This window comes from Gossypium hirsutum, chromosome D05 (assembly GCF_007990345.1).
Source record: "Gossypium hirsutum isolate 1008001.06 chromosome D05, Gossypium_hirsutum_v2.1, whole genome shotgun sequence".
Classification (NCBI taxonomy): Eukaryota; Viridiplantae; Streptophyta; class Magnoliopsida; order Malvales; family Malvaceae; genus Gossypium; species Gossypium hirsutum.
In genome coordinates this window covers 58,304,685-58,319,208 of record NC_053441.1, presented here as the reverse complement: position 1 = coordinate 58,319,208, position 14,524 = coordinate 58,304,685, and the positions used below count along the sequence as shown (strand labels likewise).

General features: G+C 33.5%; 1 protein-coding gene across 2 annotated transcripts; it reads right to left on the bottom strand.

The window, feature by feature from the left end:
• Positions 1-3,933: 3,933 nt before the first annotated feature.
• On the bottom strand, positions 3,934-12,937 carry LOC107943956 (endoribonuclease Dicer homolog 2). Of its 2 annotated transcripts, XR_005913052.1 has the most exons (24): positions 12,738-12,937; positions 12,477-12,575; positions 12,157-12,334; positions 11,937-12,050; positions 11,414-11,548; positions 10,993-11,077; positions 10,832-10,896; positions 10,556-10,696; positions 10,033-10,161; positions 9,831-9,960; positions 9,640-9,739; positions 9,083-9,278; positions 8,853-9,013; positions 8,395-8,613; positions 8,032-8,258; positions 7,634-7,905; positions 7,101-7,516; positions 6,903-7,006; positions 6,487-6,683; positions 6,085-6,294; positions 5,586-5,996; positions 5,163-5,441; positions 4,499-4,967; positions 3,934-4,300 (listed from the first exon to the last, which is right to left on the bottom strand). XR_005913052.1 is itself a non-coding variant. In XM_041092295.1 (23 exons), exons 2-23 carry the CDS (start codon positions 12,545-12,547, stop codon positions 4,620-4,622), a joined length of 4,188 nt encoding a protein of 1,395 aa, XP_040948229.1. In that variant the 5' UTR covers positions 12,548-12,575; positions 12,738-12,937; the 3' UTR covers positions 3,934-4,619. The 2 variants fall into 2 exon arrangements, 1 of the variants encoding a protein (XP_040948229.1); XM_041092295.1 differs by having other exon boundaries at positions 3,934-4,967.
• Positions 12,938-14,524: the final 1,587 nt, after the last annotated feature.

The following is a 14,524-nucleotide window of genomic DNA, read 5'->3' as shown; positions in this document are numbered from 1 at the left end:
TTCTCCTAGCAACAAATGGCAGGCTTGAATAGGCACTACGTCGCACACAACTTCGTCTTGATACTTACCGATAGAAAAGGCGATGCGCACTTGTTGAGTGACCCTAAATTGGCCTTCGTTGCTAAGCCCTTGTAGTTGATAAGGTTGTGGATGCTTGGTAGTGGTTAAGCAAAGCTTTTCCACCATCGTCGTGCTGGCTACGTTCGAGCAACTTTCACCATCAATAATAACTCTACAAAGCTTACCTTGTACATGGCAGCGAGTATGAAAGAGATGTTCTCGTTGCTGCTCGCTCTTTGGTTTTGCCAAAGATGGTTGTCCACGATCATGAAGATCATAATCAGTTCTAGGGACACGTCGAGGACCATGCCTATGAGCAGGAGGCTGGTTATCCATATCTTCTTTAATTGGCTCTCGATATTAAGGCTCTTGATTTAATCTCACCTCATTCAAAGTAGTATTCAATGCTTGAAGTGTAGCATTTATTTGTGTGATTGCAGCAGCATGTCCATCTAACTGTTGTTGGACTTTCATAAGTGTATCATTATGGTCATCTTTAGACATTTTCCAAAAACCTGCAAAAAATAAACACTCAACACTCAAAAAGAAAAGTTAGCAAACCTCACCGTTAATCACTCAAAAAGAAAATCAAATTCTCAATGAGGTAGAATTCAGTCTTGTGAGTTCTTTAGTAGAGTTTATATCAACCAATTAGAAAGTGTATGAACCGAACTAACAAAGAATCCTAATTTGCACTAGGATACCAAAAACTGACGAGACACCAATTGATTCGTGTTGCACCGAGGAAGGATTGTGCACATGTTTAAATCCTACTAACACAAGAAACAAGAAGGTTTTAGATATTGTAAAGGGATAATAAAGGAAAACAAATGAAAACCTACAACTAAGAATCAATAAAAATTGCTGAAATTGAAAAACCCGAAAAACTGCGGAGTAACTTGACAACTTCGTTCGAGGTGTTCCTGATCTCAAAAAATCACGAAATTAAATCTGGAATGTCCTTAAATATTTAATTTTTGATATGGAAAGTTTGGGCACCAAATTCAACCCGCTGAATATTTTTTAAAATTTTTATTGGATTTCATATTTTTTTCAATTTTTTGACTTTTTTGACTGATTTTTTTACGGGAAACATTTTTTTATATTCAATAACAGTGCCAAAAATATGTATGTAAAATTTTAGATCAATCGGAAAACGTTTACCCACTCAAATGAATTTTTTTTCAAAAAATTTCTGGGTAAAACTGCTGTTTGTGCTTTAAAAAAATTGAGATCAGTTTAGAAATCAATCAAGAACACCCAAAACGCCCAAAATCTGATACCAAATGATAGAGGGTTGCGCGCGGACCAAGATCGAGTCGTCAAGTCACGGAAAACTCCTATGAAAGCTCTAAACAATCAGATCTGAAACGAAACAGAAAATTAAAAGATTAGAACTTTGAATTTCCAGATCTGAAATAAAATGTCCAAATCAGCAAAGAGTAAAATTGAGAATAGAAATAAGTGTTAATAAGGGTTCTTGAAACCCTAAAGGAGGTTGCGATTCTGCCCAATTGAACACCAAGATAATTTTCCCCAAATTTCGGCAATCTAATTTCTCCCAAAAAGAGTATGGATAAATCAGCAAGAACCCTAGAAATTGGGGATTTTTGACTGATTGTTAAGATAGAAAAAGGCTGAAAATAAGAACAACAAATAAATTAGATAAAGATTCGGCACAAGCAGAAATAAAGAAAGAATTGACAGCAAAAAATTAAAAGATAAGTCCTGAGAAGCCTTGAAATCCCGAAAGATCTCACAACTCCCTTCAAACGGCTCTAATCTCCCCTCCAAAGAATATCAATGGCAAGAAGAAAGCTGAAGATGGCTCCCACAATCAAAATATTGTTAAAACAACTTCTAAAGAAAACCCAAGAGAGAATTCTTGAAGAAAAACTCAAAGAGAATTCTGCACTTAAACAAATCTGAAATTTTTGATATGTTTGAGAAGTTAATACAAGGAGGTGGCCGGCCATCACTTATATAGGCCTCAAACTAATCCTAACCTTATTAGAAAACTTAAAAATTAACCCTAAATAATAAAAATAATAAAAGAATTCCGGCCTAGCATGGGCTGTTTTGGGCCGAATTTAACATATAATATCTCTAGAGCCTAAAAAATTAAATTAACAAATAAAATGTTTGCAAATTGGGCGCTTTGACATTTTGGCATGATTTTCAACTAAGTATGTACGGATTTCTTGATTGGGCTGGGAATTTGTTTATTGGGCCTCGCCTTCAAGAATTTGGGCTTTTGTGACTCGTATCAGATACCCATTCAAAAACCGAAACGATTAAAGAACTAAAATCCCCAATTCCGAAGTGCTCACCTTAGACGAAACGATGCTCCTTAACACCTAACTCGTTAAAGGACTAAATGCTTCTTGAGATCCCTCTAAGTCGTTCAACCAAAACTAACAATTAATCCAACATTCGGGTAATTACAAACATACTTTCACAACAGAAATTTATGAAATGAACAACGAGATCAACAGAATAAAGCGCTACTTACGAAATACCCAACAATAGATCAATTTCCCCCTCCACAATTTGTTTGAGCAGCGTAGGAATAAATAACCCCAATCGAAAGAAAAAGAAAGGGGACGACAAAAAAGATGGAGAAGAAGAGAAGAAAGAAAACTTGAGAGTTTGGAAAAAAAGTCATAATTGAACAAAAATTCCGACAGGAGAGAGAAAAAACAAAATAAAAATCAAATAATTTGATTAACATCCTACTAAATCTCAACCTCCATTATCCACTAACTAACCCACTAACTCTCATTCTAATATGAATTTACAAACAATATTACATAAGCCCACCTAATAGGGATAAGGCTAGGATAAAAAAAACATAATTTGCCAAAAGTGAAACTTAAACCTAAAACCTTATACACACATCCAAAACACTTAGCCATTGAAGCAGATACACATCTGTGTCAAAATTCACAAAAACAAAATTAAGAAATTCTAGGGTTACACTATCACTGCACGACTCTGATTTCAATGCAATCCAAACAATATTTCTAACGGAGTTACTATTAGCTAACTCGCTTTATCTCAGAAACATCACTAGCAAATCCACAACCCCCAAGTCAGAAATTCTAATGATAATTAAACACTTAAGTACAACCAAATACTTAATCAAAGCAAGGTACAATTGACATGGATCGCAATTGTACTTTTATTGTTGCTAGACGCATCTTGATCCTCTCGACGCCTAGTTACATAAAGCAATCTCCAACTACCTCTCTGAGCCAAAACTTGCATCCAACTAAAAGAATGTCATGAACAGCACTTGACACGATGCTCATCAGATCGAGATTTAAAACATGTTCTCATTTTTCTCAAACACATGTCCGAATGACGCCTATCACAGAAAGCACGGATCGAAACCTAACATACACTCATAACTGCCTTAACCCGCTGAGGCCAAACCATTCTGGCTCGTTTCCTAAATTGCAGATTCAAGTTAATAAGATCAAAACTCCTCTTATTCCATACTTTATTCCTTCATTGCTTGTCTTTCTTGTTAAGTCCATCTTAATTAAGCCCATCAAGTTTCTCATTTGCTTGTTCCTTTTGCATTGTCAATCTAGGGCTTGATTTCTCCAATTCCTAAATTTCCTCTTTTCACTTTCTCTCAACCCGTTGAAAACATGATAGCGGCCAATTGCTACTTATCCCAATTTAGAGTTTAATTTAACACAGAATTGCAAAAGTCCTTGTCAAGGAAAAAAAAAATTCTACAAACACAAACCCTAGTAAACGTTACCTATAAGTCCTCATAATTTTACATGCCACTCAATAGAGGACTTCTATTAGTTGAGGTCAGTTACGTAGGTAAACAAATTCCAACCATGGAAGTTCCTGATGTAGTGTCTGGAACCACATATTTTAGTATTTGGCAATTTATCATCAAAAGTGTTCTCAATTTTGAATAAACAATAACAGATTATAGAGGTGGTGAACTGGGAACAAATAGTATCTTCTTTGTCTTCAATCTCAAGCATTTTCAGTGTTTAGATTCTATAATGCTTGGGGTAGAAGTATGTTCTTTAGCCGGTTTCGAAATCAAAATCCTCTCCATCAAGCTTTATGAATTTGCGTACTTGCTTAATGTACTTGGGGAAAGTTTCCAGGTTGCAATGGTCACCGCCCTTCACCCATAAAGGATCATATTTTTCCTTTGAAAGTCCCCATAATCTCTTCCCATGAAACCAATCATATCATCATTTGTCCCCTGCAAAGGGTTTGTCAAACAAGTGAGAGCAGTCAGTGACATTTGAAGTTTATTGCTAAACTTGAAAAGAAAGTACTTATGAAACCCTTCACCCATAAAGGATCATATTTTTCCTTTGAGGAATGACAGTGATCACAATCGCACATCCTATTTGAACAGTTTGAATGTGGACAAAGTATTTGTTCTCAATCAAGGTACCCTGGTTGAGGAAGGTAACCCAAATACTCTTCTGCAAGTTGAGTCCCCCATGTTTTCAATCTTTGCTAAAGCTACTGCAATGTAATAGATGTTTGATCTCAGCTCAGGTCAAATGCAAAATCTAGCTAAAATTGGCTCCCTTTAGAGACTTCAAAACTTCTTTGGAAGCCAGTTTCTTGGCCATCTTCTTATCACAAGCTGTGGATGTGTGCTTGAATACCTTCCCATTTGCTTCAACCTCTATCGTAATAGAAGAAATGCCGTCCTCTTGTGAAACAATGGCTTTTCTTAGTTCATAATGCTCCTTTTGACAGAGCTCATATAGCTCTTTGACAGGGTGAACCGTCATAGTCTCTGGAGTAATCATGGGCTCCAACAGTGGCCTTATACTCTGGAATACGATTTCCTTCTTGTATCCTGAATCAACAAAAATAGCTCCAGCAAGTGACTCCACCACGTCACCGAGTACCTGTCATAATTAGATCATTTAAGAAACATTCACAACAATGATATATGCTCTAAGCGAGAGCAATGGTGATAAAAATAATGCTTTTAAGAACCCATTACTCTACACTGCTTCACGAAATAAGGAGAAAACTCTGATAAGCAAGCATTGCTATGTAAATAATCAAGTCAAGAGTGGTAATCGTAATCTAATGCAAACCTTGGGGAAAGATTTTTCAGATTCCCAGCCGAAAGTGTATTCCAACGATAATTCCTGAAAACTTTCAACGGTTTCTTTTATATCCTTGTAAAGCTTCTGTGAACTTTGGAGAATGTGCTTATGAAATCCAGCCTTTACAGCTGATAATGCATAGCAATTGTTGTTAACAGATGCTGACCTAAGATCCGTTAATAATCCTGGCGTGATCCCAGGATATTTATTATATAAATGCAGAGTAATAAGATAATCTAAAACGGAGTCCCCTAGAAATTCCAGCCGCTGCAAGGAAAAAGTATTAATTATGGTCAATTTAAACTTGAAAGAGAAAACGGAACCAACTACCTATAATTATAAGACATTAAGATACAGATAATGAAAAAAAAATTGCACCATTAATGTGTCATTCGTATGGCAGATTATCACCTGATAACAACCTGGAATTTCAGCAAGCATATAAGAACCATGGGTTAATGCTTCCACCAACAAAGAAGGGTCTTGGAATGAATAGTGTAGAAGGGACTCAAAGTGCTGGACATTAACAAACTTCTCGGCCCGCACTTTAAAATGTCTTTCATATGGTATATTTGTGAAATCAATACTTATACCGATCCAATCCAAAAATAGTAATCCAGCTGCTTCGCCTCCCGTGCTAAGGTATGCACCAATAAGTGCCTCAACAACATCAGCAACCTTCTTACACTTTAGCTTTCTTCTCCCTCTAACATATATTTTTTTTGCATTACACAGTGTTTCCTCATTTAATGAGTAATTTCCACAATTATAACCAGGAATCATCCAATCTTTGGTATCAAAAGGCTCATCACGGATAAACCCCTGCAGTTTCCAAAGCATATTAAAGAGAGAACTGACTATATAACAACACAATTGGATAAATTAAATAAATATCTAGAAGACAACTAACCGGAAGTTTCTTGTCACATCCTAGCATGGACAGAGCCGTATTCGAAATAATTTTGTCCTTCCTAATACTAAGAAGGCCCTCATGATGATTTTGATATTTTTTGAAAAGCTGCTGACAAACAGCATACTTCAAAAAAGAGTCACCAAGAGTCTCTAGTGATTCCAAATGAAAGTTTTCTAGGCATTTTTTGGTTGTAATTGCCTCCAAAACCTACCAAGCATAGTTGAGCCAAGTCAAACACAACATATAAAATGCAACACTTAACAGTACATATCACAAGGATGTTATACATACTGTTTGTTTTCTCAATAATACTACAGCAGATAATTTTAAGATGTAATACATATTTCTGTAAAGCATAGGTGGCTCTGAAAAGAGGAATTCAAAAGTATGCTAGCTCACCTTCATGGTTGGAATCGCAATATTTTGCACGCAATGATCCAAATGCATCTTTTTCAAGCTGGTAGCAAGGAGCAAAGACTCGAGTCGATGCATGATTGACGGAAGAAATGTGAATGAATAAAATGTGCTAACCGATATGGGAGACATTACTACACAACAAAGCTCAGGAGGCAATTCTACCAATGCATTACTTGATTCTGCAACATAAATAAAAAAAAATTAATATTAAAATAAACTGAACCGGTATGAACACTTGGACAAAATCAATTTTGTACCAGATATTACGAAAATCTTAATTTCTCTACAAAAAATCTTCCAATATGAAAATTGTTCTTAACAGTTGAATTCAATTGCAAAGATCATCTAAAGCTATCCTTACTAATCTCTAAAAGGCAAGATGATAAGAGACAACATGCCTTTCTCTTTTTGTTTTCTGCACCTTTGAATGTGATTTTGCACAGGGAAAATATGTCGCCCAGCAAGGAAAGAGACTTCACTATAACAGAAATTGATACTGTGGCTGTAATGTCACATGAGAATTGAGTTAATAACCAGAAACATAAGCATCACATGTTCACATTAATTCTTTGGAAAATTACTAAAGAAATGCTTACCGTTGTTCATAATACTCCTTGTAAGTCATTAAGCGTCCATCACTCAACCTCAAAAGTGAATTTGCATTTATATTAGTTAAAAGACCACTGATAATATAAGCATGACCATTATGAGGAGTAAAGACCAACGAATTTTGGACCATGCAAGTGCACACCAGACTGCTTTTGGTCTGTATCATACCAGCATTGCAGTTCACATGATTCTTCCAGGCCTTTTCATAAGAAAATGTGACAGAAGTAACTGACAACCAATCAATCAGAGGACTCTGGCCCACATAATTTGATGGGAGGAGTAGATAATCAATTTCGGAATTATTCCCCAAGGTATGGTCACATAACACCTCTGCCAACTTTTCAGCTTTACGATCCATAAGTACTTGAAAAACTGCAAGCTGAAACCTTCTACATAAGATAACCTACCAAAATGGAAAAAGCGCACAGAGGGTAAAATGTTAAAACGTTGAACGCATTACAATATATTTTCTATTCTTATCACCCTAGAACAATAATAAAATTTAAAATATATATAGTACCTGGTCAGAATTAAGACGTATTAGTCCAATATATTTCATGTTAACTGTTAATGTGCCCCTGTCAACTTCTAACTCAATATTCACACTTTTTTCATCCATGTCAAACTGATTCCTGACAAGAAGCATGATGTTATGAACAGGAACCTCATAATCAAAGTTCTGCTTCAACTCCATTAAATAGCAGTAGTACTTTGTCATGGAGTCCAGTGAACCCTTATTCACTAGTTCAGGTGGAAAGAAAATAGGTTGATCATCATTATAGGGCTCCTTTTCTACAAATCAAATAATTAAATAAAATAAAGGAAAATCAGATACTTCTTCTAACGACTTTAAATATCTTGAAATTACATACATTAATTATTGGATAAAAAGAAAATAAAGACATGCATTATTATTACCAAATTCTTCCACATCATTTTCTTCAAAAACAATATCAGGAACAAGATTGTCTGTTAAAGCACCAATTTGATGGAGTTTCTTGCATGCTTCAAAGCAAGCTATTTTCTTTAGGTTTTTTATATTACCCTGAACACAAACAGTTTGTATAGGGCAACTCTTGGGTAGGAGGAGGGTGCAAAGCCCCATTTGCTTGTCAATAACACACCTCGGAATAGGTTTAAAATACCTAGAGAGAACAAACAAATACAAGAAAGAAGTAAAAACTATTAAGCCATGAATAAGGCCCTAACTAAATAAAAAGGAAGAAATAAGTCATTAAATATTAACAGAATGTGCAACAACCAATATTAATAATCACTAACCCATCTGCAGGGAGACGTGAGCAATAGAAGTACATTAGACCAACACTAGAACTAAGAGTCATACATGCCCCTGTACTCGCAACTTGGTAAAACTCTTCATCATCTAAGCCCTTACTAAGAGGAGAACAAGGATTGGATGCATGGCGTAAAGATTCCTTTCTCATTACATCTCCACTAGTAAGATAGTTCTTCAGTCGAGAATGTGTAGAAAAGTCCCCACTACAATAATCAAACCAGAGCATTGTTAAGGCCCTCAAAAGTATAAAATCAAGCAAATTAATAGGATTCCAAATGCTTTTTACCAAATGTGAGTGCATAATACTTTTGAAGGTGTTTTAATGGTAACCTTATATATAAAAAGAAAAAGGAAAAAAAGTCATCCATGGCAGCACTAGTACTAAAGATCTTTAAAACTTGAGAAATGATATTTGGCAAGGATTAGAAACATAAATTATTACCTCTTCAGCATTAATAGATAATCTGAGTTCTGCATTCTAGCACGTCCTCGAGACTGTATGAAACTACAAATTGTTGGTGAAGGATCAAATCTGATAATTAGGTTGCATGATTGAACATCCAAGCCTTCTTCAAGAATTGAAGTTGCAACGATTATGTTAACCTGCAGGAATGGAAAACCATCATTCGAATGGATAACTGATATATTATTTATCTATTGTACGTGACATACCATGCCTTTGCGGAATTCTTCTACAATTTCGTTTTGTTTTTTCCTTGTCTGATTCTGCAATCCAGAGTTATTTCCCGCAATGTAATTAGTCTTCCAATTACTGTACCTGGGAAGTAATTCACTAAATAGCGATTGAAGCACAACAGCTGTTATAACCCTCTCAACAAAAATTATACATCTTATGTCCTTCAACACCCTGCATTATTGCACATAACAAAATGTCACAAATGATGAAAAGCAAAAATAAGGGAGATGGAATGAAGAGGTTTGTGGATCAATTTTGTCAAATTCATTCCTTAAAATCCTCTATACATCTGTATTGATGGCCTCATTGCCTATAGTTATTTATGCTTAACAACCAGAGTGAAAAAAACACATCAAACCATTCTTTAATCTTTGTTGTATTAAATATATTAATGAAGCTGACTATCGTCCCAAAATAAACTTTAAATAATCGGAAAGCAGAAAGATAACTTTCAAAGGAGGCAATACTATATTAGCACTTGGTAAACTGATAGAACACCGCATAAAACTATTATCAGTAATAACCATGCTACCTGTATTCAAATAGAGATTCAATAAGGCATAAAACTTTTGTGGTAAGAAACCCAGCAGCCACACTGCCTTTAACATCATTAGCTATGGTCCAATCCAGACCTATTTGGGGGAACATAAAAACGGAAGATATTTAAGAAAAATGATAAACACAACATATTATTAACTCACCCTTAGAGGAAAATACAAGTACCAGATGGCATGCATGTTTCAATTGCATGAAAAGCATCCACACTGTAGCTCCTAATAATTTTCTCGCCAAAGACATCCAATTTCCCCCACATAAGATGCTCACTTTCATAACATGAAAAGCACTCTGCAGCCTATTACAAATGAACAGACTTGATGATATACATATATTGCACTTTGGCAAAAATATTTGGCTAAAAAGGTACCTTTAAAGCCAACCAAACACCAAGCTCATGTAGACAATGTATTAAAGCTGAATGTATCTTTGATAGTTTCTTTCTTGTAGATTCTGCTGCAGAAGCTTCAAGATCCAAATTATCCAACGAACATTCATGCTAAAAATCAGGGCATCAATTGTCAATACTCAGTATCCTACTAGGAAACGAAAAATGCATATTGAAGTATGAACAAAAGAATCACATTCACACCTTCAAATTTCAACTAACACCCAGTAGGATAGATAATAATCCATGAGAACACTATTTTCACTCCTCTTTGCATCCCAAGTACTAAATTAGTACTACGGATACAAAATTGTAATGCTAAGTGCAAGTTGTATTAACTATGGGTACAAAATTGTAATGCTAAGTGCAAGTTGTATTAACTATGGATACAGCAGCCAAAATAAAATCCAAATTTAGTAACTAGTAAAAAGTCACTCGTAGAAGAGAGGAAATTTCTCACATTAAACTGGCTACATAGCAAAAGATTTCACCAATGAATTCGCACCTTTACTTTCAAAACAGTCAATTCCTCTACCAAGTGTGCATATAGAACATTTGGAATTTCCATATGTTGGTAAAACTTGAACTTTGGAGTAGAAAATGGAACAAACTGAGCAAGCACTGATTCACTTTCACATGTATACACCTTCAATAGAGGAAAACATACCATGTAAATATTGAAATGTCATCTTCCATGAATGACACACTTATGTCTCAAAAGATTAAATCATCAACAGAAGCATTAAATCTGTAATGAACAGAAAAAAAAAAAAAAAAGGACCTTTGAGTTCATAATCGTCTCCAATTCATGGATCTTCTGCCAATAGCTATCAGCAGAGTTTGCCCCTAAGGTAATAGAGAGGGAAAAAAGTTCAAATACTATTTTAAAAAAAAAAGGAACACATATAACCAATAACTAAACTAAAAGCTTGAAAATATCACCTTTTGAATTTATAGGAGAAGCAGTCATCCCAAAAATCCTAGGAAGATTAGATGCACCAGCTTCTAAATGGCGATGATAGAATTCCTATAACGAAAAGAAATCGTTGAGCAATATGACAACATAAAAATCATGTCTGGCTATAGCTATAAAGAAGTAAAACACACTTAAGGTAAAAGATAGAAAACAACATTTTGACAGCTCTATAAGTATGAGCCGTCAATGTATACAATTTAATTAAACATAGTTAAATGCACAGCTTTCCACATTTTACCATACATATAAATTTTGTGGAAAACTATCATAAGATCAATAAGATAAAACATACAATAAAGCATTCATATATATATGATGAGAATCATGATGATGCTTATGGTAAACAAAATTAAAATCTAATGAAAGATGAATAGAAAGACAACTAACTCTCATAATAGAGGCATAAGGGTGATTTCCTCGGGCATGGTGGCATTCATCAATTATCAAAACCTTTATCATGTTTATCTTGAAGAAGCTATGCCTCAATCCATCAAGTAAAATCTGAGGTGTCATCACAAGCACCTGTCAATGAGAAATACATGTTATTGCTAACTGCATGTACCATATCCAAGAAAGAAGAAAAACGGACAGTTACTTAGAAACAGAAAACATTATGTAAAGCAAATTAAAGAAAATGTCAGTGAAGTAGCCAGTACATCACACATCACATAGCACATAAATAATCAACATGATGAATAGAAGAAAGTACCATATATAAGAAAGAAGAAAAATGGACAGTTACTTGGAAACTGAAAACATTATGTAAAACATATTAAAGAAAATGTCAGTGAAGTATCCAGTACATCACACATCACATAGCACATACATAATCAACATGATGAATAAAAGAAAGTATTTGCTCTGAATCACCACCATATCAACTAAATGATCCATATATAGAAAACCCCACCTCATATTTATCTATTTCTTGCTTCCACTTCTCCCCGTCCCAAAAGTCGACCTGCATATCTCCCCAATACTTTCCAACATTCAAGTCCGTATGCATTTCCACAGCATCAGCTTGCTAATCATTATGTAAATCAGAAGAGATACAACAAATCAAAAACTTTTTCTAAAAACAACATTGATAATGGCATGAATTGGAAAGAAAGATATGTTATTTGACACACTTGTTTAACCAGGACAACTTTGGGAACCAAGAAGACAGCAAAAAAAGGTGAGGGCTTGCGAATAAGATGGGCATAGCTGCGGAGAAGCATGATGGCGATCATTGTCTTGCCAGATCCAGTTTCCAAGTAAGTTATTGTGTTTTGCTTGATAGCTTTCTCTAATGCTTCAAGCTGATAGCTGTTGCATAAACAAACAAAAGCAGAAAACATCGCAACTTCTTACATTAGCTTCTGACATAGTAGATAAAAAAAATGAAGTAACTTTATCCCATATCATCAGCTAAGCTATGGAAAGAAAAATGGGAAGGAACCTCAACCACCTTCTGGCAAAAGGGAGAGGATCAGCAGGGTGTAGTTGAGAAATGTCCTTCTCCATGTCAACTGGCTCCATGGCTCACAAAGTTATGTTACTTCTCTGCCTGTATAAGTAAACACATTACAATAACAAAGAATCCCAACCATTCTGGGTTACACATGACATTCTTTAACGTTCTACTGTTTTTAGTATTCTCTGACACTTTTTTTTAAAAAAATTAGCTGACATAAATATAAAATCAGAGAAACCCTTTCTCCCAACTCACCGCCAAGAACCCAAAAACATATTATCAAGGAAATCCAACTTATATGTCTCTGGTAAAGGAGTACTACTGAAAAATGGCTATGAGGAAATGAAGGTGTAAAATGTTGGATGATCTCTTTGTCGTTGCTTTTGTAATGATACTTTTCTGAAACAGAGAGGGAGAAGAGAATGCCTGACTAATGAGAAGTTCTGATAGCTGCTTCTTTCCCAAGGAGGTGACAATTTTCAAATATATTTTTTTAATAATATTTTTAATAAGTAATTTTAAAATTACTTTTTTTAAAAAGAATTTGAGGTTGGGTATTTTATTAAAATAATAAAAAAAATTAAAAAAACCAAAATAGTACACATTTTTTTATTTACCAAAATAAAACAGAGTTAAAAAATAAAAAAAAAAAGCAAAAATATGGGCTTGCCACATGCAGCATCAAAGGTGCCAGCGACAGAGGCAGTATCAATATATTCGTATTTCGGCTCTTTATTCATATTTTTTCCTCGAATTTTATTACTTTCAAAAATATACTATTTTCTAATTTTATCATTTTACATTATTTTAGTACATTATATTTGAAATGTATTCATTTAGTGTGTTTTTTAAATAAATTGGAAGAAAACCCTAATTTTGGCCAGTTGTTCGTATTTTTTTTCTGATTTTATTACTTTCAATAAAAATATATTATTTTCGTATTTATTATTTTACATTATTTTAGTACATTATGTTTGAAATGTATTAATTTACTATTTTTTTAAATAAATTTTTAAAAAAAACCTTATTTCGGCCTTTTGTTCGTATTTTTTCCCCGAATTTTATTACTTTAAAAAAATATACTATTTTCTAATTTTATTATTTTATATTATTTTAGTACATTATGTTTGAAATGTATTCATTTAGTGTGTTTTTAAAATAAAATAAAAAATCCTTATTTTGGCCCTTATTTTATTACTTTTAATAAAAAACACACTAAATGAATACATTTCAAACATAATGTACTAAAATAATGTAAAATAATAAAATTAGAAAATAGTATATTTTATAAAGTAATAAAATTCGGGGAAAAAAATACGAATAAAAGGCCGAAATACGAACATGTTGGTGCTGCCTCTGCCACATGCACCTTTGGTGCCACCTGTGGCAGGCCCATATTTCTACTTTTTTTATTTTTTTAACTGTTTTTTTGTACCATTTTAGTAAATAAAAAATATACTATTTTAGTATTTTTTTATTTTATTTTATTATTTTAGTAAAATACCCATTTGAGGTTACTTAATATTGAAGTACCTAATTAAATATTTGTTTTTTATTTATAAGATAGTAAAGGTTACTTAATATTGAAGTACCTAATTAAATATTTGTTTTTTATTTATAAGATATTATATTTTAACCTTTAAAAAATGTATTTTTATTGATTATTAATATCCAATTATAAACTAATATATTAAGATTATTTTTTGGTATTTCTTTAGCTACAATTTCCATGAAAATATTTTTTTAATTATTATTTATCCAAATGTTTTTTTATTAATTAGTGAGATATTTTAACGTTAATTTATAATGTTATTTTTCAAGAAAACTCTTAATTAATTAATCTTACATTAATTATTATTATACGTTTTCTTTTTTGTTATTATCACATAATAAAAGATAATTTGATATCCATACGTTAAGAATTTTCATTCATAAAAGGGTGAAGGGCAGAAGACACCCTTTTCACATGCAAATGAGTAACCATGCAAAATGTAGGATTCTTTGGAGTTCAATACATCTATTTATACTATGCAAATTTATTG